The following is a 24,580-nucleotide window of genomic DNA, read 5'->3' on the forward strand; positions in this document are numbered from 1 at the left end:
TCCGTTCCTGGTGTCCATTATATTCTTGCTCGCCATCAATCAAAATTTATGGAACCCACCATGAGCTTTGCCACCCAAATTATTATACGGCAGCCACTAAGCCATCCGTGATCGACTTCCTAATTAAAGACCATCTCACATGGTTTTTATTGAGCTACAATGCCCTCACAGCATGCATGCATCAACTTGCAAGACATGCAGTGATCATCAATTGTACCCACACAAGTTAATTTGCTTGCATCATGTTACAAACTTGAATGAATGATCATATAAACTGTCTAGGTGAGACGATCGTCGTCTTTCTTATGGTCAAGGCACAACAGATCGATATGATAATAATGCACTAGTCATTTGCACATGAAGCTCTTCCTCTGTTTCTCGCATGGTTAGTAATCAATAGCTTGTTTGAATTAGGAGAGGTGAGATCACTTAGCTTCATTTGGAGTTATGAATAGCTAGCTAGCTCTAATTATAACACAGGATCATGATGCTTTAACATCGATCGATCTTAAAAGTGGAGCACAAGATTCTGTCCCTCATTAAGTAACTCACTGAACAGAGGCATCGATGTAGTTCCTACTGATCGCATCAAACTCAAAACTGCCGTTGTGCCTTTTTCTTCCTGTGAACTTGTTCAATTTACTTATAAAAGCCTCTCTTTGCGTTCTATCGGTATTCCATTTCATCTTAGGCATCAAACGAGCAACAGACACATCTCTGAGTTGCCTGCCATTGCTAAGCAACCATGCCATTGTCTTCCATGAGCTACTTACGCCGCTTGTGCGCTGACGGCTTCACATTGCAGAGTGGAAACCCAAAGTTCATCGTATACGATGACCTTCTGCCGTCGCTCGGAGCGTCGATAAACGACTCGATCAAGCTCAGGAAGCGCATCATTTCGCCATACGATCCGCGTTACAGGTATCGTTCAGTCGCCAGCAGCTAGCGTCGTTCCTTGGCTTCTGTGAGCTAGTCAAATTCAAGAACACTTTACAGGCTGTGGGAGCTGTTCCTGATATTCCTGGTTCTCTACTCGGCCTGGATCTGCCCCTTTGAGTTCGCTTTCCTGCGGTACTTGCCGAGAACAATCTGCGTCGTGGATAGCATCGTCGATAGTTTTTTCGCCATCGACATCATGCTCACCTTCTTTGTCGCCTTTGTCGATCGCAAATCCTATCTTCTTGTCGGCGACCCGAAGAGAATAGCATCCAGGTACAACAATTAGCTTAGCTAGCTCCGACCGTGCTGCTATCATAAAATGGTGAGGACTTGGATTTTGCAGGTATTTGTCGACGTGGTTCGTCTTCGACGTGTGCTCGACATTTCCTTTTCAAACGATCAGCTTCTCCTTCAATAGGAATGGAGACAATCTCAGCTTAAAGCTTCTTAGCATGCTCAGACTGTGGCGACTGCACCGTGTCAGCTCTCTGTTTGCGAGGTCTGTATATGTTCTTCTCCGATCGACAGTTTCCGCAAACAAAAGAAGAGGATCATATTCATTTGCTTCCTCAGGCTGGAGAAGGATCTTCGGTTCAATTACTTCTGGACGCGGTGCACAAAGCTATTCTCGGTGATCTTTCATACAAATTCATGTGAATGAAGGCTTTAATATAATATATATATAGTTAACTGAGAACCATCGACCTACTCCAGGTGACTATCTTCGCAGTGCACTTTTCAGGATGCTTCAACTACATGATCGCCGATCGGTACCCTCAGCCAACGGCAACGTGGATCGGCGCAGCCATTCCAAGCTTCAAGCAAGATACCGTGTGGTTCAGATACGTGACGTCGATCTACTTCTCCATCACGACACTCTCAACCACTGGCTACGGCGACTTCCATGCTCAAAACACAAGAGAAATGCTCTTTGCTATTTGCTACATGTTCTTCAACCTCGGCCTCATGGCTTACCTCATCGGAAACATGACCAATCTCGTAGTCAATTGGACCAGTCGCACCAGGAACTTCGTAAGAGCTCTCTCTGTTCTTAATTAGCATCCATATCGATCCGCACAGCAAATCGAAGAAAAGAATTCAGGCGTGGTTTTAGAATTCGACTACTAATTGCTTAGTTTGGCTGATCGATTTCACAGAGAAATACTATCCAAGATGCTTCCGAATTCGCAACGAGAAACAAGTTGCCAAAGCACATAAAGCAGCAAATGCTATCTCACTTATGCCTCAGATTCAAAACTGAGGAGCTGAAACAGCAAGGAGCACTCAATTGCCTCCCAAAAGCCATTCGATCGAGCATAGCTGAGTACCTCTTCTTGCCCCTCGTTCAAAGAGCATACCTTTTCCAAGGCGTCTCCTTCAATCTCATCTTTCAGCTGGTAATCGAGGCCTGAAACCTAAACGACTTCCATACATTCATGATGCACGCTAATATGATTTAGTTTCCTGCATGTGAAATGCAATGCAATGCAATAGGTCACGGAAATGCAAGCTGAGTACGTGCCCCCAAAGGAAGATGTGATACTGGAGAACGAAGCCTCAACTGATCTTTATATAATAGTATCTGGCGAAGTGGTTAATATTTTTCTTGTCAACTGCAGGTTTGAGTTTGTCATACCTTTTATAGTTTGGTCTAACCTTTTGTTGAAATTTGGCTGCAGGAACTGCGAACATGCGTGGATGGGAACGAAAAAGTGAGTGAGTTTAGTCCTCACATTGTGAATTATATTGCAGTTCATCGAGCTCCACAGTAAAAGTTCTTTGATCGATCGATCTTACAATTCTGTCAGGCCCTTGCGAAGGTAGCTGCTGAGGAAATGTTCGGCGAGATGGGAGTTCTATGCCACATGCCTCAGCCATTCACCGTAAGAACCACTCAACTCACACAAATTCTCAGACTGAACAAGGCAAAGCTTTTGAACGCCATGCGAGAAAGCAAACCAGACGCAAACATCATCATCAGCAATCTCTTTCAGGTGAATATATACATATATATATTAAAGAATTAACAAACGGGAGCTCGATCGCCTTTCATAACGTTGCATGTTACAGAAGTTAAGGCAACAAGAAAGACAACACCCAAGAATACAGCTGAATGATCGAGAAACCATTAAACTGCGTGTTTTCGAGAGCGAAAACAACGAGGTAAATGTAGACGAAGACAATAATGGATATGTTGAAAGGAAAGCATCTGAAGAACATAGCAAAAGGGTGACAATCCACATGGCAAATCTAGAAAGGCATCTGATGGCAAAGATGATACTGTTGCCAACGACTTTGGAGGAACTTCTCAGAATTGGTGGTAAACATATTCCTTCCTAATTTCACTTACAACATCCAATCAATTGTACATCAAGTCGAACAAAATGATCTGTTGTACAAATGCAGGGGAGAAGTTTGTGGGGCATCATCCTACAAGAGTGGTGAATGGAGAGGATGCAGAAATCGATGATATTCGTGTGGTGCGTGATGGTGACCATTTATATCTTCAAGAAACCTGAGACGACACATTCATATCTGAATTCTGCTCTTCCACCCAACTAAACAGGCATTTGTGGTTGTTTGTTTGATCCAAAAGATTCCTAATATGTAGCATAGATGTTTCCAAAGTTAGTTAAATGAAATTAAGCTCCTAAGTGTTTGAAGTAATGTGTATAAACATCTATATCATATAGATTGGATCGGATCGAATCGAATTGGTAAACTAGTTCGTTCAGTTCCACAAGGCCATTGAATGACACAATCGGGGTCAGTTGGACTAATCAAATTAAGAGGGAAAAAAAGCTAATTTAGTTGATAAATACTAATTGGCCAGGAGCATAAGTCAAAGTAAAACAAACTACTAATTGCTATTTACACCAAAATAAACCACCTATTTAATTTGATGTTGAGTCATAGTTATTAATTAATTAGCATTAATAAGTCATGTTAGGCAATGCCATTAATAATACTAACTTTTCAAAACCACTTTCAGTGGTATTAATTGAAATAGATCAATATATTTATATAGCAATTTTAATGCTAATCAATTCAACTTATCTAACTTTAAAAAATAACTAATACACTTGGAGCTTTACAGATTTAGATATTTATTTTTTAAAAATATTATAATTAAAATAGTTTTCTTTCAACTTGAATGAAACCGTGGAGACCCACACCCATACCTAGAAAAAGACCTTCATATGGATATGGACATGGACAACAAAAGGAAGAGTCACATTGAATAATCTTTTTTAGGTGGATCTCCTTTTCCTCAGAAGTAAATTGAATTCCTTGTGCCCCATTACATGCTATATCTTATTATATAAATCCATAAACAAAGCTTTCATATTTCTATTGTGTTTGTCATCATCATCATCATCATCTTCAAACATTCAACAATCTAAATCTAAGTAACTTCAAGGACTCCAAACCTCATGTCTCTTTTTGACATTATTATTATTATGGAAAAATATAGTAACAATGAAGTTTTCATTGATATTGTTAAATTAATTAATTTGTATATGTTTTTTTTCCTAGTTATGAAATGGCAATGCACCTTCTCAAGCATCTTTTCTAGTTGGCAATGGAAAGGAATCCTCCAACAAAACTTGACTTAAAGTGTCACTAATTGCATCTCGAATGAGATAAACATTAAGATTTCTTGAATTGTATTATTGTTTGATTGGTTTCGAGAGGAAATAATTTGTTTTGAGTTGATGAAAAAGAGATCTTAATTACTTAAGTAGGACAGCAATTTAATTAATTACCACTAAAACAGAATAAATTTGGATGGGCAACAGGAGGAGAATTATATGATTGGGGCCACGAACACAGACACGACTAGAGACCAGATCCCTAAAAGTACAAGTCAACGGAGCGCCGCGCCGCCGCCGATACCGCGATCGAGGCTCGGCGGCGCGCCGGGCCGCAGCATCCAACTCTGGGCGGCGGATCCGACGCACCCGGGGGCGGCGGCGGCGGCTGTGGCGGCGGAGGGGCGGTGGATGGGGCGACCCCTGCGGCGGCCGGCGCCGACGGGGACGTTGCGGAGGGCGCCGCCGGCGGTCCAGTAGCGGTGGCAGGCCTTGCAGAAGTGCCGCGGCTGGTTCACGTTGTAGTTGTTGAAGTAGCAGAACTTGGTCTCCCGGCTCTTGCACCGCGGACACGGCAGCGCCTCCCCCCTCGCAGCCGCCACCGCCGCCGCCCCAGTCGCGGGATGCGCCCCCTCCTCTTCCTCCTCCTCCTCCTCCTCCTCCGGCTGCTGCTTGACTTCTCTGTCCCTCTTCCCGATCACTGTGCCGAAAAGCTTGAAACTTGGTGGTGGTTGTGGCGGCGCCGCCTCCTCCTCCGCCATGGCGATGGGGTGGGATTTGGGGATGGCTATGGAAATGGGAGAGGGATTGTACATATAAATAAAGTAAAAAGGGACAACAAAAAGGCGTCTTTCTTTATATAGAGCTAGAGAGATATTTGATAGGGTACCTAAAAAAAGTATCCTAAAATATAATAAAATAGCAAAAAAGTACAAAAGATTTTCCGCACATCAAAAATTAGTAAAAGTTACTTTTTGATGTTTGCTCTTTTTTAACTTTTCAAATCAGTTAAATTTATTAGATACAGTCCATAAATGGTCAATGAGGAGGGATTGGATGGTTAACTATGGTTGCATCCGATCGATTTGTCATCCCATCAGGACCGTACATTTGATTGATGCCCTCCCTAATAATAGAATCATATTAAACTCTGATCTTCTCTCCTAACTCTGATCTTTTCTGCTTGTATAGATCAAAATCGATTATTAATCGAAGTTCTTTCAGATATTTTTATTTAATACTAAATAAAACTCATATCGATCCACTTTGGAATTCATCTAACATTGTTTAGTTTTTTAAATTTATTTTTTACTATTTATATATATAGAGTAATTTTTTATTTTTAAATTTTTAAAATATTTTTGACCTTTTTCAAATTAGGATTTGAGTTTACAACGTATTTATAGACATATTTAACCGTTTACAATCAGTTTATTGATTGAATAATATTTTTCTTTTTTAACAAAAATTCTAGAGGCGACTTCGTCACGACTTTCTACTTATTTTTCCCAATCCTCCTCTAATCTTTCGCCTCCAGAATAATCACTATTCTATCCGCGCGTCATCAGTTGAGAAGGCTCTTCTTGATTTTAACCTCCGACGGTTCTTGATGCAAAATCGACCCCAACAAGGTTGCCTGCATAAAAATCGAAGTCAGGCTAACGATCAGACAACACCAAGAGTACGAACCAATAGTTGTCGTCCCTAGTGCAATTGCTTACTAGTGCGATTGGTCCGTAGATGGCGTTTCACTCGTGTGATCGTCCATTTCACCTGCTTAGGACTTACCTCTGCAACTATATAAGGTTCCATGAAGATAAGTGGTATGCACGTGAGCCTTCCCATGCACACACACATGAGCCTTCCCTTAATTTGAGCTCGTCGTTGACTTGACCATCGAAGGGGTCATGTCGACAACGCTAACCCTCGATTGATGTACTTCAATTCGTAAGACATAGGCAGTAAGCATATCGGAGGACTAACTTTCAACCACAATTCCAGAAGAAGAAGAGGAAAATCCAAGCGGATGAGGATGAGGATGATATGATAATAAAAAAGGTCCCTTTATTTTAATTACCATGAAAGGATTTTTCTTGTTAAAAAATTATATCAAAAGCCCACTCATCTTATTCTTCTATTTTTAAAATACAAAATTACTATAATATAGGCACAATTACTCTAACTAATTTTAGTCAAAACTTAAACACACCTCAAAAATATCATTTAAAACTATTTTAATTTGATCAAAAGTCGTTTTAAATTATTATACTAATCTTGGCTAAAATTACTAAAATTTAGAATAATTTTGATCAAAAGCATAACCATTGATCAAAAATATTAAAATACCTAATTAAAGTTGCTTTAACATGGAATAGTTTTAACAAAAAGTGGTCTAATAATATTGAAATGAGGATATTTTAGCAACAAAAAAATAGAATAGATGCCCTTTCAATTTTTTTAACATAGAATATCTTTTGATGATTAAAAAAATAAAGGAGCTTTTTTATTTTTCCTAATATAATTGATTAAAATTTGATAATATTAATAATATAATACAATTAGAATACTAATAAAAACAATATAATCCAATTTAAATATATTAAATTGTGATTGAATTATAGTTCATCAATTACTGTTAGGGTAAATTATAATAAAATAAACTATTTTTTTAATAAAAAACACAAATGACAAAACTTATTTATGACATAATTTATAATTTTCACCTATAAATACAAGGGTTATCATATATATATATATATATATATATATGAAAAAGTATGAATTTTTTTCTTGATAATGGAATTTGGAAAGATCTTACGAAACATGTTATAAATTATAAAAGCAAAAGGGTACGAAGCCGGCTCACTTTTTAATCATTAGTCTTACTTTAAACTTTGACAAGCAACAAAAAAAAAACTACAAAAGGCTACACAAACCCAACCATCTTTTGGGTTTCTAGGGTTCATCCACTCCATCCCACATCATCTAATTTAATACTTAAAAATATTTATTTTTAATCATTAGTCTCAAGTAATGACTTAATCATCGAGTTAGACATAAACAAAGATTAATTACTATTTGAAAGGAAAAAAAATCTTATAAAATGAAAGTTTTGGTTTGACTATTGGGGAGGAAGAGGAGTGATGATTTCTTATCCTTTGTAAGTGCATTTTGGCCTTTTTTTAATGTTTTCTTCTTAATTCCTTACCAAAAAGGAGAGGCTAACGGATTCCACTTCTCGCTTGCTTGCCTTCCTTGGTGAGGTAAATAAAGAAGTGAAACACCGATTTGCTTGACTCTCTGTTCCTCCCTCTCCGAAAAGGGTACATATATAGATGATAGATAGTTCCGATGAGACCCTCTTCCTTGTTGCTCGCTACACATGCCATATATGCTTCCTTTGCCACCTCACAGAGAAAGTAGGTAAAGGGTGTAAAAGAGCATCCAAATCCACATAACAAACCAACAAAAGGAGAAGCATAAAAGATCTCACTTTACAAAGCAAGTGATCACCCTCATCTCAAGGGAGATGCATCTGAATTAAGTAAAGTATATCAATGATATATATATAATTAATTAATTCTTTAATAGTACTTTTGAAGGGATATGATCAATAAATAATCATAATATTCTTGGACTTTGTTAAGGGAGACCACAAGACAAGCTAAGGAAGCCTTCTTTGCCTTTAAAGAAAGAATTGATCATATATAAGAGATGCATGGAGAGGTACATCTAGTGGAGTTGCCATTTAACTTGTATATTGCACTTGAGATTCCCTTGCAAATCATGCACTCATGCTCTACAATTAAACAACTCGATAAATATATTATTTATTTATTTATAATTATTATAATTTTATAATTATAATAGTTACGAATCATAACTACTATAATAATATAATTATAATTATGAGATAGATCATAATTATTACAATTGTATTTCATAGTTATTTTTAAAAATAAGAATGATACACTATGTTTATATATAATAAATGAAAAATAATACCTTTTTAAGATTTCAATAAAAAAAGTGTCATTTTAATTTTTAACCAAAGAAAAAACTGAGCTAATTAAAATGAGGAAGCTAAGTACAATGGCCACAACTGCAATACAGATTGAACAGTTCACCGTGCAATTATTATGACTACTGATCAGTGATCACTACATGCATGTCTAACCAAAACAAGACAGTACATGTTCGATAGATTCTTGGGCCAAGTAGATTATTTATGCATCCAACCAAAAGCTTCCAACTGGTAATTAAGAGGTATCATCTATCAGTCAGAGCCTCAAGTCAACAACCCTTTATGATGTTGCAGTACCAAACTGCTGCATATATAGGTCTGTCACTTGTATCAATCAGTCAATCTGTGGTAATGAATTGAATGACAAAGTGTATGTCACTTCAATGCAAATAAATATAAATAGCTTCCGATCGATTTGTCTGCAGAAGCAAACATGTAGAACTAGCTAGCTACTGAGCATGTCCCTGACCTTCCTATTTATGAAGGTGAAGAAAGAAAGATTAATTGTTTCGTCAATCTCATCGTTTACTGCCAAACTCGATTTTTAATTTAAAATTAAGCATCCCCGTTCGTTCCTCTATTCAAATTAGTTTCGAGTTGAGCATTTTTAGCTGCATGCATGCAACAAAGGGCATGGATTGCATTAACGATCGAAGAACTGGAAAGAAATGGTGATTGATTGATTGATTTTGTTACTTTGTTCCGGTGATCTCCGGTGAGAGTTGGGTAGAGGTCCGAATCTGTTACGGTGCTGATCGATGCGCCGGCCGGTACAAGCTGGGGCAGGGCACGTCCAGGAAGGTGTACTAGGCGCGGAGCCTGTCCACCGGCGGCGCCGTGGCCATCAAGGTCATCGACAAGGAGAACTCGCTCCGGGATCAAGCGCGAGATTTCAGTAATGCGGCTGAAGGAGGACGCGGACCGCAAGTACTTCCACCACCTGATCGCCTCCGCGGACTTCTGCCACAGCCGCGGCGTCTACCAACGCGACCTCAAGTCGGAGAACCTGCTGCTGGACGAGAAAGGCGACCTTAAAGTCTTCGACTTTGGCCTCAGCGCGCTCGGCGCCTCGTCCAGACGGGACGGCCGGGCTGCTTTAATTCACACCACCTGCGGCACGCCGGCTTGCGTTGCGCCGGAGATCATCAGCAAGAAAGGCTACGACGGCGACAAGGCCGACATTTGGTCCTGCGGCATCATCCTCTTCCTGCTCCTCGCGGGGTACCTCCCCTTCCACGATACGAATCTGATGGAGATGTATCGAAAGATCAGCCGCGGCGACTTCCGGTGTCCCTATTGGTTCCCTTCCGACGTGAAGAGGCTGCTGCTCGCCTGCTCGCCCAACCCCACCGCCAGGATCACCACCGTCAAGCTCGACCTTGGTTCCGAAAGGGGTACAGGGCGATCGACCAACACCAGACGCAGATGAAGCGGGGCGAGAGCTTGGGAGTCGTCGTCCAGGCGAGGAGGACACGTATCAGGGGCCTAGAGCGGCGGAGGCGCGGTTCACGACGCAGAAGCCGACGGAGGCGGTAGTGTCGAAGATGGAGGAGATCGCCCGGACGGAGCGGTTTCGGGCGCGGATGAAGAAGGAGGGGTGGTTAAACTGGAGGGCAGCCGAGAGGGGCGGAAGGGGCAGCTCTCCGTGGAGGCGGAGATCTTCGAGCTGACGCCGGCGCTGTAAGTGGTGGAGCTCAAGAAGGCGGCTGGCGACTCGCTGGAATACCAGAGGTTCTACCACCAGAGGATGAAGCCGTCGCTCAACGGCATAGTGTTGAAGTGGCAGGTGGGGGCCCTGTCTCCGCCTCCGGTGGCGCCGTTGCCGTCGCCGGCGGACGCAAAGCACAAATGAACACCATGATTCAGTTCCCATGTACCTGCTCGATCGAGTCGCGCTTCTCCTGTACAGCATGTCAGCCATCATCCAACAACAGAGTTTAGACTTTAGTGTCTATAGAAGATTGTAGTTACCTAATTACCTTAAGAGAGTTGGCCTCCTGATCATTCAAAACAAATTATGAATTCATGCAATAAATCTCTCATCGATTGATTCAGAATGAACAAGATTGCAATTGACTTTTTACGATACAACTGAAAATATTGCTGATATACGGCAATTAGAAGCAACGTACAGAGCAGCAAAGGAACACACTTGTTTCATGGACTCTTAATACATAGTTGATATGGTCTAGTTATCGATCCTTTTGGTAAAAGTATCCATTGCAATTGATTGTTGTATGCTTTGACAAACTCACATTAGCTATATCATTCAAGTAACCATAAACCTGTTTGTTCGAGCTCTGAACATGCTCAGCAGCTCAGGCATCATGTATGAGCTTAAGCTTGTCGAACTTTTCACGAGTGAGGAAGAACGCAGCTCAAGATCAGGCAATGTAGAAACTCTAATAGCTCGATTAATGCTGTAGAAGACGAACCAAAGAATTTTGTCTCTCTTAATTCCTGGTAAAATCATACATCTTTTGCACGAATCCATCAGGAAGATTTCTTCAGTGAGTGAGGAGACTAAGGTGAGCTCCTTCCAGTCTACCAGTGAGTGAGGAGACTGGTAGACTGGAAGCCAGAGAAGCTCGCTCTTCTTCCCCTCCAATGGCGGCGGGGTTTTGGAGAAGGAACCAACTGCACCGGCGAATGAAATGAAGGGTCTTTGTGCCGGTATATATAGATACGGCTCCGCCGGTACAGACGATATCATGACATAACGTCCGTTATGGCATTGGACAACAACTTCAAGTGATGCCGACTTAAAATATTGGACAAAATATCAAATAAAATAATGTTTTGGATTAAGTAGGACATGAGAAATTTAAAAAATCTATTTATTTTCATAAAGAGCAGGTGACTTTGATCCATGTTGGATTGATTTTGATTGACAGTAACTTAATATAAATATCAAAAGAAAATAATCCTTCAAACTTTTTGTGTTTTGACTTATGAATTAATGAAAAATTCAAACACCTTAACAATTGTTTTGAGCCTTATAAATATAATAATTCATTATTTTTCTAATCAAAATTAATCATTATTAGACATTATTCTTCGAATCTTCTTAAACTTATATATGATATACACTAAAACATATATTAAGTCATGAATTTATAATTAGCATAATTTAATAGGGTTCATATACTTATTACCATATTAAATACAAATTAACACTAACCAGTCAAGCTTTGATCTCTATTATCTCTGTCCCCGGGGCAATTAGGACATTCGGATTGTAACTAACTTACGGCGTATTTACAGGAATTTTCCTCAAATGGGGAACACAATCAAAGGATGCTGGGCATCTGGATTGGCCAGATTTACCCTGGTGGTCAGTGGGAAACTTATTACCCAGAGATGTGGATGGGATTATCATTTTTTTTTTATCTCTATTATCTAAACAATATCCAATTCACTATACCATACTTTTTTTAAAATATAAATTATTACCTTAAATTAATATTTTATAATAAAGGTAATTTACATTTTAAAAAGTAGGATTAAATTAAAGTAATTTGATTTATTAATTTTGAATGAAGATAATAAATTTTAGTATTTTCATTAAAATTAAATACAATTAGGTAGTTTTGGAATTATATATAGATTTTACAAAAAGTTTAATTAAAAATTTTAAAATGTGTAAATAGATTTACCTATTATTATAATGGAGCTAGACTGCGGCAACTACCGCGGAGAAAAGAGTAACGAGAGGGCATGTGATGCGATGAGACTACCGATCCCGATCTAGACCATGGCGTCGCTGCCTCTGGGACCTCACCAACCCCCGCCGCCGCCGCCCCACGATATCGCTCCGGCCCTCTCTCTAGCCCCGCCTCACCGCCCGGAAATGGCCGACGACAACAAGGTTCGCCTCTCTTTCCCCTATCTCGCCTTTTATGCTTATGCCCTTTTTGCTCACTTTTGCTATTGGTGCTCGGATGAAGTGTGAGTTCGCCCTTTCGTTTTTCGTTCGGGTCATCTTTGATCTCGTCCAGGGATCGATTGCTGGAGGGATTTCTGGGCTTCCCCTATGCAGATCTCGATGGCAGATTGGGTTCGAGCTGGTTTTAGTATCGGCTGTCGATCTGAGGAATTGGTGGCATGTTTAGTTTCCTTTTCTCATATTCACCTAGGCTCGAGAAGTTGCGATTCTCGCATCGGATCTATGCTGCGCCGATGCATCTGTTTTTCTTATTTTTGTTGGGTGTGCTCTGATGATCTCCTCCTCAGACCCGTGCTATTCGTTTGGCTTAGAATCTCGATGTCCTCCTTTTGTCAGGACATGGGGACTGGACTCGAATATCAGAGCCGGTAGGATCAGTTAAACGTTTCACCCTCTATGTTTGTTGAGTTTAAAGTTTGGGGTATTAGTCCCAGGCGGAAGGAAATTCAAGGTTTTATTTCATTTTTAAGGTTTGTGACATGTTCTTATGCTTAAAATCGATTCTATTTGGTGTGATAGATTCTCCGGATTCTGTACTTGTCACATAGAACACTTCCGTTTCGTCGCATGTTGTCTTTCTGTTCACTTACTAGACAATGCATCTGACTTTGCTTGCAGTTAAGGTTGATGATTTATTCTCCCTTGACACTTTCTATTGTTTTGCTTGTCTCACCTCCGATCCTGTACGCGTTGAGCAATTTGATGTTATCTCTGGCGACCTTGCTTCTCCTATGTGCTCACTGCGGTGCTATTCTTTTTCATTTTACTTTTCCTTTTTAATGTTTGAACGAAGAAGTAGAATGGTCAGTTACTGGTCAATTTGCCTCTTGCAGCATTTTTAGCATACTGAATCTTGTCTTTCTCATGTTTAACTTACAATAATTATTAGAAGTTTCCACTTAGACAACTCTTGTCCACTTTATTGCAGCAATCATCTGTTGTTGAGGTTAGTGAGCCAGTTACTGGTCATATCATCTCCACAACTATTGGAGGCAAGAATGGGGAACAAAAGCAGGTTATGTGCATATGCACTTATATTATCATATCAAGTGAGACCTTAACTTTCTTCTTTAGCTCACACTATTGTGTTTTTTTTTCTTGGCATACAGACCATTAGTTACATGGCAGAGCGTGTTGTGGGAAGTGGTTCTTTTGGAATTGTATTCCAGGTCTTTTTTTTTTTTTTTGCAAATACTGCACTACATTTCTGGTGGTTTTGTCTATTGTGTTGCTCTAGATTCAAACTGTTCCTCTGCCAGGCCAAATGCTTGGAATCAGGAGAAACAGTCGCCATAAAGAAGGTTTTACAGGACAAGAGATACAAAAACCGTGAGCTGCAATTGATGCGCTCCATGGATCATCCAAATGTGATCTCTCTCAAGCACTGTTTCTTCTCCACTACAGTCAGAGATGAGCTTTTCCTTAACCTAGTTATGGAATATGTACCTGAATCTCTGTACGGTGTCCTAAGGCATTACAGCAGTGTCAACCATAGGATGCCACTTATATATGTTAAATTGTACACGTATCAGGTCATTTTGCTAGTTTTTTCTTGACTACTCTTTGTGGACATATGAGCAAGATAGTAAATTTGGATAGTTTGTGCAGATATTTAGAGGGTTGGCTTATCTCCATACGGTTCCTGGAATTTGCCACAGAGATGTAAAGCCACAAAATGTTCTGGTTGGTTTCACAACCCTAACTCACATGAAGTTGTTGGTTTTATTTGAGTAAAATTATGTTCCTTTTACATTTCGTGTACATTCTGCAGGTTGACCCACTTACTCATCAAGTCAAGATATGTGATTTTGGAAGTGCAAAAGTCCTGGTATGCTTATCTTTCAACTATACTTGTGTCATTGAAGCTGTGGAAAGTATTTTCTGAGACTTTAGACCGCTTGGGTGATCATGACTCGCTATGGTAATTCCTTAGCAAAAGCTAACCAGCTTCCTAAACACAATAAAAAACATGAATAGGACAGTGACATTCTCAACGGGTGGGTTTTGTACACCTAAAACAACTTGTATTAGGTGGGTATATAATAGTTCCAGCTGCAATGAACTACTGAAGAAACAAAATAGAGCCTAGTGTTTCTCTAGTCTTCATTAGGAGTTGGTCTTTCCATGATGCTTTAATGTCGTAACTCCTAAATAGTATGGAAAATGATGCCATAAACTTGGACAGTGGTGCCAATGTTTTGCATGATGTTTTTGTTTCAACTACTTAAGCCATATATAAAAAGCTTTTTTTGGCTTGTTCCATCAAATTGCACATGAGTTCATGTTTTGTGTTTCTCTTGTGTGTGTTGGGGGATCTTTAAATCAACCGCTAAATGATGGTGTCACAACTTGGTCCTATGCCACTTCAAATTGTGATTAATAACTTATCTTTCTGAAGGGATGCGTGGTTTGTAGAATAAGAAACCAAGAAAAATAGCAAAAAATTTTATCTTAAAGTGATTGCCTTCTTCTCTGATACAATAGGATCATGTGTAATGGCTCCATGAGCATGTTTCTGAGCTAACCACTTCTTTGATTAAACACTTTCTGTGCTTTTTTTACAAGTATAAATTCTTACTTTTGTGCCATGCATTTCTATCCATTTTGAGCAAAAGAGGACGATATGCCATTTCACAGTAGGCTATATTGAAGTGATATAACAAGTTACAGCTGTGTGCTATGAGCTAACAGAGGCATCCATATCTTCCATAGACCACTCTATACAGTTTGAAGTCCTTAGTTTCAATTTTCCGGGCCAATTTAGATACATTTAACTTCACCTTCCATCAAGGCACCTCTGCATTTATGTATGTGCATAAACTTGTTTTTGTTATGCCACTACTGTTCCTTTTCTTGAAATATTACAATTATTATAGTAATGCAAGAATGATCTTTCATAAAGTGAATGTTTCTCCTATTAGTCATATCACAATCAGTTTAGCTTGCTCAAATCTAAAATTGGTGTTGCTTTGGATTGGTTACATATTCCTGATTAAAGTCACACATAGCACAGTTTGCCCCTATTGAAACACTTTGCTAATTTACTGAACATGTTATAGGTGATGCTCCTACATAGTGGGGCGCCAAGGGATAAATCATTATGGTTCAATCATAGTGGCTTTTGTTAGTTCTCTGCTTTTTGTAGTAAAATATGTCCTCCATTTATCTTTTTTGTATGCGTCTCTTTAATTTCCTGCTTTTTCTTATTTCAATATTTTACTAGGTTAAGGGTGAAGCAAACATATCTTATATTTGTTCTCGTTACTACCGTGCTCCGGAGCTCATCTTTTGTGCAACAGAATATACAACATCGATTGATGTTTGGTCAGCTGGTTGTGTTCTTGCTGAGTTACTACTTGGCCAGGTACACGTTGTTGAATTGAGTTGATATACTCTCATCACTGAAAATTTGTTAACCAATTTTAATCATTCTACTTCTTTATATTTGTCAGCCATTGTTTCCTGGAGAAAGTGCTGTCGATCAACTTGTCCAGATAATCAAGGTTTGTTTCATGGATTCATTCTGTATCTAATATGGGAAGCAACCTTTTCAAAATTTGCATCAATTGATTAAATTCTACTATCCAGGTTCTTGGAACCCCAACCCGAGAAGAAATTCGGTGCATGAATCCTAACTACACAGAATTTAGATTTCCCCAGATAAAAGCTCACCCATGGCACAAGGTTAATTGCACGCCCTTTCTTATGACTTGTGACTTTTTGTCAATTCAGCAGCTATTTTTAGATTCTCAAGGTGCATTAAGCATCGACTAATCTATTGACATACTTTTGAAATTTAGTGAACTGGAAGGCGTAGATTGAATGATGTCTCATAAGGTGTTCCTTTTACATGCACTTTAATTGTTGTGTAAACTATTGCAAGCCTATCATGATGTAGATCATGTCATGCTGGTGCATGATGATACATTTGTTGGTGACCCATTACAAATAGTTAAGCTATTAGGAAAAGGTGTGCTGTTATCTATAATTTATTTTGAATTGGGTGGGTGTTGACCTATCACAAACTTAAGCTATTAATCTATACTCTTTTATTATTAGTACATACCGTTGATCATTATTTTGATCCAAAGAATGTGATTTTTATCTGCTTGAAAAGTTTGCAATTCTCCTCCAAGAGCTGCTCCTGTTACCTTCCTGGACTCAATAATTCTTGTCAAATAAATTTCTATGGGTTTTTAGTTTCAATGAAATTGGATATTGGCAATATTATGCATTATGAAGCTTTTATTTTGAGGACAAAATATATAACAAAATATGATTTGCAGATTTTCCATAAGCGAATGCCTCCTGAAGCTATAGATCTCATTTCACGCCTACTTCAATACTCCCCAGGCTTTCGGAGCTCTGCAGTAAGTCCTTTCCCCAACTTTTCTTGCTAAACCAACTGACTCTATACTGAAATGGTAGATAGTTGGTTCTCTTGGTTGCCTTTGCTCTTGACTTTTCTTGACCTATTTTTGTCCAGCTGGAAGCATGTGCACATCCATTCTTTGATGAACTACGAGAACCTAATGTGCGATTGCCAAATGGGCGTCCTCTTCCTGCTCTTTTTAACTTCAAGCAAGAAGTAAGCTTGCGAGTTTTTCTATCTTGACTTTGTCAACACTTTATTTTTTTTCTTGAAGTACTGAGTTATCAGCGCATTGTTGCACCTGCATCATGTAATTCATGACTTTATAGTCCTCACACAACTGCGATATCAAGTTTTCTATTGGAGAAAGATGGTTTGCTCCATATACAAGTTATGGAAGATAAATAACTGATAATTTATAACTTGAATCAATTATGCTCAAAAATCATATTCGAGACATCTTGCTAGGCTGCATATTTGTCTGTACTTGGCAAATCTTTAGAATTGTATCCTGAGACTATCCGCTCAAAAATCATATTCTAGTCATCTTGCTAGGCTGCATATTTGTCTGTACTTGGCAAATCTTTAGAATTGTATCCTGAAACTATCCATACTGACTCATCTTAATCTCTATCTTAGCTCTCAACTACATTATGCAATAACGGGGCTAGATTCAGGGTATTGATTGCTATTTGTGTTAGTTTTTTAATATAAAAATTAGAAAACTCTAATTAATTCTGAATTTTTCATGATTGAGAACTCATCTATTGATTTAATGGTTGCTTTTAAGGTACATCTGTCCTCTTTAAAAGAAAGTCAATCCATTGTGAAGATGTACTATTAACAAAGAGGAAGAGTCTTCTCAAGATTCCTCTCCAGATTCTTTCTTTTCTTCAATATTTTTAAGTATAAATATTCTTTCTGTTATGGATAAACTTAACCATAAATAGCATAAGCCAACAGAAATGACACATGTAGCTGAAGAAAGTAGCAATCCAAAGGGTGCTTGATCTCTGTCTCATCAGCATGGAGAAATCTTTATGTTCACACTCACTCAAAGTTTTCTTTCACCTCTTCCAGGTGTCTTCCATTGGCGTTGTACTCACTTTAAGACCTATAAGAGCAAGCCTAAGGCTACATGGAAAGAAGATTGGGAGAGAGGCTGATCAGCTAGAAGAGTTATAAAAAGCTTTGACTCAACTTTGAAAAATTGAAACTCCACCTCCTATAATCAAAATCCTACCTCAGAACTCGTGTGATATCTAAACTCCACCCTAACCCTACTATTCCCATATCCCACTTATTCCACTTCGGGTGAGTTGCATTTGATTTGACTGGACCTCCCAAGCCCTAGCTAAACTCCTACCAATTTTGGTGAATCACGCTTCAACTCTTTTCGCCTTGAGTGAACTTTAATCACCCTAGGCATCCTCTAGTTAATCCCTTGGAAATAAAATCTGTGCTAGATTTGAGAATCTGGCAGGTTTTCTTTTGCACATAACACTTACATTGACCCACAGTAGAACTCCACACAGACGTGCTAACAACATAAGTAACTCTGGTCCTATCCTTTTGGATAGAAGATTGGAATCAAACCCACATGAAAGGTTCAAATTTTTATCTTAAGATTGTGAGCTTCACAAAAAGATCAGTATTATCTTAAAATCGTGAGTTGTGGCTAGAGGGATCTTTTTCTGTAACCTTCCTTATTTGTTTGTGTTGAATTTTGTAGATCGCTTTATTATAACTCTTAATCAGACTTGGCCTAATGCAAATTTGTCTGTTATAATTTATGAAATTGATATTTTATTATCTGGTTTCAAAGTCTGCAGATGTGTATCAATTAGGCATTTAAAATATCTACAAATATACTTATAAAGGCTTGAAACTAATGGTTATTGTCCTGATGCTTGGTCTTTTATGCAGTTAGCCGGAGCATCACCAGAACTCATAAACAGACTGATTCCAGAACACATGAGGTGACAATCTAGTAATAGCTTTCTTGCATCCAGCTGGCACGTAAGTCTGAAGACCTCCAAACTCTTATCCCCAGAATACAAAATTTCAATAGTTGATGGCCAGGAGGGATATTAGGAAACGACAACTCACACGATCAACATAAGCTAACAAAACTGTGGCTTTCAGACTGTTTGGAGGACGCTTATCTGAGCTTTTTTCAAGCTTCACGAACTGTGACTTACTTGGCATCATCATGCTAATCAAACTGATGATTCCAAGCAGTGGAATATATGACTAGAGGTACTGGTGGAGTTCGTTTCTAATGTTGTTTTCCCTGTAGCTGAATGTCGCATAGCAGCGTTCCATGCAGTAGCCTTGTTCTCTCTTGTTTCTGTCATAGCAAATGTGCTACTTCCTTCATCCAGAGTTGTTTAGGGGGCTTCGAACTGGAACTTGCATATCTATGAACGTATATTTAATACATAGTTTGTACTTGTAATTGTTTTTCCTTCTTAGTGGCATGTGGTAGACCTGTTACATGTGCTGGTCATGATCTCTAGATCATTTGAATTATGAGTTTGCTGTTTGGTAGTGTTTTGGTTGAGATAGTGAGGGTCAACACTCAACAACTACAACTTGTCTGTTGGAGAAAATTTCACTTTGTCGCCAAGAAATACCAAACATTTCCACTTTTGTTTTGCTCTTGTCAACTTTGTCAGGTTGAGGGCTCGGTCGTTTCCCACTTTTGTTCTGCTCCTGTCAACTTTTTAATTTTCTAAATTTTATTTTATGAGAAATAAATATCGAAATTGGATTGGATTATCGAAAAGTCACTTGAGGATCTACCTCTACATACATCGACATGCCTACTACTAACTCACAGACCATTCTGCCATGCCATCTTAATCCTCCTTATTTCACTTCATCAACTGCATAGCCGCCTCCTCCACCAGCGCGGTCACCAGCATCTGCTCTATCCGACCGACCACCTCCGCCGCCGCCGTCTCCCACCCCACGCCCTCCCTCCATCCCTCGTCCCACATGGCGTTCGGCGCCACATCTTTGCACTCCAAATCCCTCTCCAGCCTCACGTAAAGACCGTCCTTCTTCTTGCATCGCCAAGCTTAAGCTTCCTGATCCCCTCGCAAATGTACCCCACCATCTCACCTCCTGGTAACGCGCGCTCCGACGAGCGAGTTGCCGACAGAGGGTGGTGGATCAGCAACTCCCGATCACATCGTCTTTTGCGCAGCAACAACTCCTCTGCGCAGCTCAGGTACAACTTGGCCTCTGCGTCGGAGTTGTTGGCGATTGCTGGTTCATCATCAATGCTCAGCTCGCGAGCGTGGAGCAGGAAGGAGTGGCAGTTGAGGAGCAAGTTCTCCAGATGATTCACTTCGCCTGCAGCTGCAGCTCTTTTGGAGTTGCTGAGGTTGTCGTTGATGGATTTGCCAGAGCAGCAGCCTGTTCCAGCTTTATTGGATTTTGGCATGATTTCGCAGAGGCTCTTCGGATCTTTCTTGGATACCTCTGTTACAGAAACGAGGACGAACGAGTTAGTCAGTACGACTGATTAATGTTCCAAGAGAAATAGATCAAAAAAAGTCACGAAATAGATAAGTATATAATAATTATTTGAAATTGCTAGAGAGTAATTATTATCAAATTCATTAATGTTTTTATTAAATATATAAATCTTTGTCACCATTATTGGAAGATTTCGAGCTCTCCTGTTTCTTCTGAGCAGCCTCAGCCACAGCAGGTGAAATATTGATTACTGGTTCATCGTCGTCGTCGTCGTCTTGTTTCTTGCTGGAAGGGCTGGTTCCTTCTTCTTGCCGACTCGAGGTCTACAGAAACAGAGGGCCTTCTTCATGAACATTCAAAACAATGCTTAAGAATTTGATCGACCTGCAAATCAAGAGAGAGAGAGAGAGAGATTAAAACACTTAACCTTCTGAATTGGTTTGACTCCAGTTGTTTTCTTTGCAGGATTTGTGGAATTATTTGCTGCTAAACATCTCTCAGACTCCATGCCCCTCTTTGCACTTGCTGTAGCCGGCCTTCTTTGCGGCTCTGCCGATATCGCTGCACTTCTCATGGCCTGAGGCAATGGATCCGCTGAGACTTTCCGAGAAGATCGATGGTGTGTGGAAAGAACATCTGAACATTGCCTTCCATCGACCCTCTTTAGTTTCTGTTTACAATCTGCAGAAACATGCATTCTTCTCATCCTCGATGGAGGCTCGACTTTGTCCTTCTTCTTCTTCTTCTTTCTTCAAGATCCCTACTTCCTTTAGCTTTTCCTCGTCCTCCAACTTAAGCAATTGCGTCGGTTCTTTCAAGCCCTCTTGCTCCTCTCCCCCACCCCAAGTTGTTGTTACCTCCATTGCTCTCGAACAGAATTTGGCTTCTCGATCTGAAAAACCTGAGCCATCGTGCTTCTCGGCCTTTTCTCTCTCGATGATGCTCCGAAGAGTCACTCTCTCTGGTGCATTGTGGCACCTCTGCGGTTTGGTTTCAGCTGAATGGGCAGCAGCAGGCTCTCTCGCAGGGAGCTCTTCCAAGCCCATGAGTCTCGCAATCAAGTTGGGGGTTGCCGTCTTTGATTGAGCTCGTCGCGAAGAATTCTTCACAAAATTCTTGATCCTTATCGCTTCCTCCTCCGCCTCGCGATACGACGAGCTGAATTCGTCGGTTCTGAGGTATGACCCTAACGATCTGCTAGAAGATGCTTTCTCATCGTCACAGGAGCTCAGAAGCAAGCTCTCTCTGATCACCTTCTTGACCTCCTCCTCATGGCAGCAGCTCCTCCAAGAACGACTCCCGAATTGCTCGCCTTCCTCTACTCCGAGCCTTCTCGATCGCGCGACTCCTCTGTCGTTGTTCCTTCTCCCTGTCTCCGACTCCAACTTCTCCTCGGATTTCGCAGTCACGCTCGAAGCATCTTTCACATGACCATCGCGGATGCGCTTGCTCCTGCCATCGAAATTCCGGACCTTGAACAATGAGCAGACCATTTGGGTCAGTTTTTTAGCTCCCCGGGAGATCTCCGACAGCTGCATGCGACTGCTTTCTCTGGTGCTCATCTTCTTCACTACTCTTCGATCTCTCTAATTGTTCTTTTCCTTATCTGCATCATTTCTTTAACTAAAACCTTCATCGAAGAACTAACAAACTGAGACATCTCTTCTGAATTAACCATCAAAAACATCGACAAAGAAACTACCAAGCAACACATGAATAAAGTAGGCAAAAGAGAGAGAATTACGTACCCGGGACCGGGAGGAAGAAGCCGAGGAGGAACGACGTACATGGTGTTTGTTCGGCGGCGGTGGTGGTGCATGCGCAGTCACAAGTGCTCGGAGAAGTGGGAGAAATGCACGAGTTGTCTACGTTTGATTGAATCAGCAATTGGAGTAAGGTTGCAAGATGGATGCTGCTGCGCTGCTGCTGGTCTCCTCGCAGTCTGGGCTCATTCAATACGAGTAATGCTAATGCCAGTGAGGACTGACAGCATGCTTCTCTAAATGCTAAACTACGAACAATTTCATCTTTTTTTTTTTTATTTGTTTCTTTTAGGTGTGAAGTTTGATTAACTAGCACTGTAATTGAGATAGATAGAAAAGGATTAAAAAAGAAAGAAGACAAAGAACAGGTTTGGGCATGAATAGGAAGCAAACAAACCATTGCCATCTGACCGTTGGGCCTCCAAAGTGCTTGTGAGCTCCGATAACTAGCGTCCATGGCTAGAGCATGTTGGTGTCCCAAGCCAATGACTTCATTCTAAATCCAACCCCACATTTCTTGTTCATATCTATCTTTGTTTTGCTCGGACCACTTTACATCATCATCCATCTTTTTAATATATTAGTTACATTAAATAAAATACAAAAATAATAATAGAGTAAAGTTAAGCTACGTGGTATTTAAGTTTATTTGATAAAATAACAAAATCAAGCTAAGCCAAATCTAAAGTGAGTTATGTCATTAAAATAATTATTTAAATTTGGTTTAATTTTTTTATGAATTTGAGTTTGTTTCAAATTTGGCTAAAGCTTGATTCATTTAAATACTATCAAGTTCTTAATTCGAATTTGTTTAAAATTTTTATAAATTTATTTAGTTGATTATTGAGTTTGATAATATAAATTTATTTTATGATTTTAAAAGTTTTGTTGTTTATTTGACAAGTTGATAAGAGTTTTATTAATAAATATGTGCTTATAAGTATAGTTGAGGAAATTTATTTATCAATATTATTCATAAATATTAATAAGATAAATATATATATATATATATATATATATATATATTCAAACTCATTTATTTAGTTTAATGAGTCATTTAAGATTATTTATTTAATTAATTTACTGTGTATTAAATAAACAAAATAAAATTTTATCAAGTTGAATATCAAAGTTATTTATAAATATTTTATTTATTTATCATCTTAAATAAAAGGGAATGATTCTGTGTTGAATTATTTTTTATATATGAAATAATAATCTCATGCAGGACTGACTATATATATATATATATCATATTATAATATTCAAATTAACCTCATATTTTATTCTCTCTTCTTCCACTTCTAGTTCTTTTCGATCAAAAGAATAACCAATTAAGAATTTTAATTTTATTTAAAATAGATAAATTCATTAATTTTTATAATTTATTGGGGTTTTTATTATTTATTTTTTTATTTTCTAAAAATTATTATTTATTTTGTGTTTTTCAATTTCATTCTCTGATAAATAAGAAGACATTCTCTAAGAAAATAAAAAAATGATAAAATATTATTTTCTGTGAAAAATAAAAACTACTGGAAAAATATAAAAACGCGACATTTTCCCTTCTCCGTCATCACGAAGCACGTCCTAAGACTGAGGAATTCAAGTTAACCGATGCGCCACCACACCTCAGCGAGATGAAGGCAGGTCCTTGCTTACTGGCGCCATCACGCGACCAGGCAAAGGACCGCGGCTCATGGCACCGCTGACTAATGAAGATCCGAAAATTATCACTTACATCTCGCTGGTCGTCGGGAGGAGGAATGATGGATTCCTTGTCGATTCACGAGTATTCGGAACGACGCAACGAAATTGAGCTTTAATTAGGAGGCCCAGCCGAAGGCACAACTGCCTCTCTAACCTCCACCAGTCTCGCCTCTAGCAGTCCGTTGCCCGGAGTGCCACTTCCAGCGCCGCCTCACCTGCCTTCACTGCCTTCCTCATCCGCTTCGACGAATCTAGACGCGCCGTCGATGCTGAAATCCATCGCTGCAGCACCTTTTCTACCGACCCGACCTCGACGGCATCCCTGAAGCTCGGCCTCGAGAAGGTAGCTACATCCATCGCAGACCTCGTCGTTGAGAATTCCTACTTCTCGCCATCCTACGAGGTTCGGTCCTCCTTGAAGGTGATCTCCCTTCTGAAGGAGACCTTGGATGTCGCCAACTCCGAGCTTTTGCCCAGGAAAAAGTTCTCTTTCAGAAACAAAACTTCCAAAAAAGATCTCATTTGTCTAGTTAGAGAGAAATCCAAGAAGAAAAAGCCCCATCTTCGCAAAAATTGGATCTTGTGTCCGAAGGCTCGATCTTGATCAAACACTTTAGCAACTCTGAACTTTGTTACTTTATATTTAATTATTTAATAAAAAAATTTATCATCAAATATCTGATAAGGAAATTACTGAAAAGAAATTAAATCAACAAAATTAGAAACAAAGATTACGGCAACAAATCA

The 24,580-nt window shown here is 39.4% G+C and overlaps 3 protein-coding genes and 2 pseudogenes across 4 annotated transcripts; 3 read left to right on the top strand and 2 right to left on the bottom strand.

Moving 5' to 3' along the window:
• The first annotated feature begins 717 nt into the window (after positions 1–717).
• Positions 718–3,561, top strand: LOC141820126 (potassium channel KAT3-like). Of its 2 annotated transcripts, none has more exons than XM_074707409.1 (11): positions 718–921; positions 997–1,212; positions 1,283–1,438; positions 1,513–1,570; positions 1,654–1,971; positions 2,097–2,336; positions 2,434–2,532; positions 2,619–2,651; positions 2,748–2,933; positions 3,010–3,259; positions 3,346–3,561. In XM_074707409.1, the coding sequence occupies exons 1-11, from the start codon at positions 746–748 to the stop codon at positions 3,456–3,458; spliced, it is 1,845 nt and encodes a 614-aa protein (XP_074563510.1). In that variant the 5' UTR covers positions 718–745; the 3' UTR covers positions 3,459–3,561. The 2 variants fall into 2 exon arrangements, with proteins under 2 accessions (XP_074563510.1, XP_074563514.1); XM_074707413.1 differs by having other exon boundaries at positions 2,434–2,517.
• A 1,146-nt stretch (positions 3,562–4,707) lies between these two features.
• On the bottom strand, positions 4,708–5,347 carry LOC141820166 (cyclic dof factor 4-like). Its single transcript, XM_074707443.1, has one exon. The coding sequence runs from the start codon at positions 5,345–5,347 to the stop codon at positions 4,808–4,810; it is 540 nt and encodes a 179-aa protein (XP_074563544.1). The 3' UTR covers positions 4,708–4,807.
• A 3,842-nt stretch (positions 5,348–9,189) lies between these two features.
• On the top strand, positions 9,190–10,408 carry LOC141821507 (CBL-interacting protein kinase 5-like; annotated as a pseudogene).
• Positions 10,409–12,259: 1,851 nt separating this feature from the next.
• LOC141820157 (shaggy-related protein kinase eta-like) lies at positions 12,260–19,370 on the top strand. Its single transcript, XM_074707432.1, has 13 exons — positions 12,260–12,424; positions 13,431–13,517; positions 13,612–13,671; positions 13,762–14,034; positions 14,111–14,185; positions 14,274–14,330; positions 15,726–15,866; positions 15,955–16,005; positions 16,091–16,186; positions 16,789–16,872; positions 16,989–17,090; positions 18,801–18,853; positions 18,928–19,370. The coding sequence occupies exons 1-13, from the start codon at positions 12,311–12,313 to the stop codon at positions 18,947–18,949; spliced, it is 1,215 nt and encodes a 404-aa protein (XP_074563533.1). The 5' UTR covers positions 12,260–12,310; the 3' UTR covers positions 18,950–19,370.
• Positions 19,371–19,750: 380 nt separating this feature from the next.
• Positions 19,751–21,922, bottom strand: LOC141820146 (uncharacterized; annotated as a pseudogene).
• Positions 21,923–24,580: the final 2,658 nt, after the last annotated feature.

The sequence above is a fragment of the Curcuma longa genome, chromosome 2 (genome assembly GCF_044706935.1).
Source record: "Curcuma longa cultivar G26 ecotype Majalengka, Jawa Barat chromosome 2, ITB_CL_G26_1.1, whole genome shotgun sequence".
NCBI classification, from domain to species: domain Eukaryota; kingdom Viridiplantae; phylum Streptophyta; class Magnoliopsida; order Zingiberales; family Zingiberaceae; genus Curcuma; species Curcuma longa.

What these genes read in the sequence shown, in the direction of transcription:
- LOC141820166 (XM_074707443.1), bottom strand. Translation starts at nt 5,347, where the DNA reads ATGTACAATCCCTCTCCCATTTCCATAGCCATCCCCAAATCCCACCCC.
- LOC141820126 (XM_074707409.1), top strand. Translation starts at nt 746, where the DNA reads ATGCCATTGTCTTCCATGAGCTACTTACGCCGCTTGTGCGCTGACGGC. An exon ending in GTCAGCTCTCTGTTTGCGAG is followed by an intron (nt 1,439 to 1,512) that starts GTCTGTATATGT and finishes TTGCTTCCTCAG; the next exon opens with GCTGGAGAAGGATCTTCGGT. An exon ending in TCAATCTCATCTTTCAGCTG is followed by an intron (nt 2,337 to 2,433) that starts GTAATCGAGGCC and finishes GCAATGCAATAG; the next exon opens with GTCACGGAAATGCAAGCTGA.
- LOC141820157 (XM_074707432.1), top strand. Translation starts at nt 12,311, where the DNA reads ATGGCGTCGCTGCCTCTGGGACCTCACCAACCCCCGCCGCCGCCGCCC. An exon ending in AGAATGGGGAACAAAAGCAG is followed by an intron (nt 13,518 to 13,611) that starts GTTATGTGCATA and finishes CTTGGCATACAG; the next exon opens with ACCATTAGTTACATGGCAGA. An exon ending in CTGATTCCAGAACACATGAG is followed by an intron (nt 18,854 to 18,927) that starts GTGACAATCTAG and finishes TCTTATCCCCAG; the next exon opens with AATACAAAATTTCAATAGTT.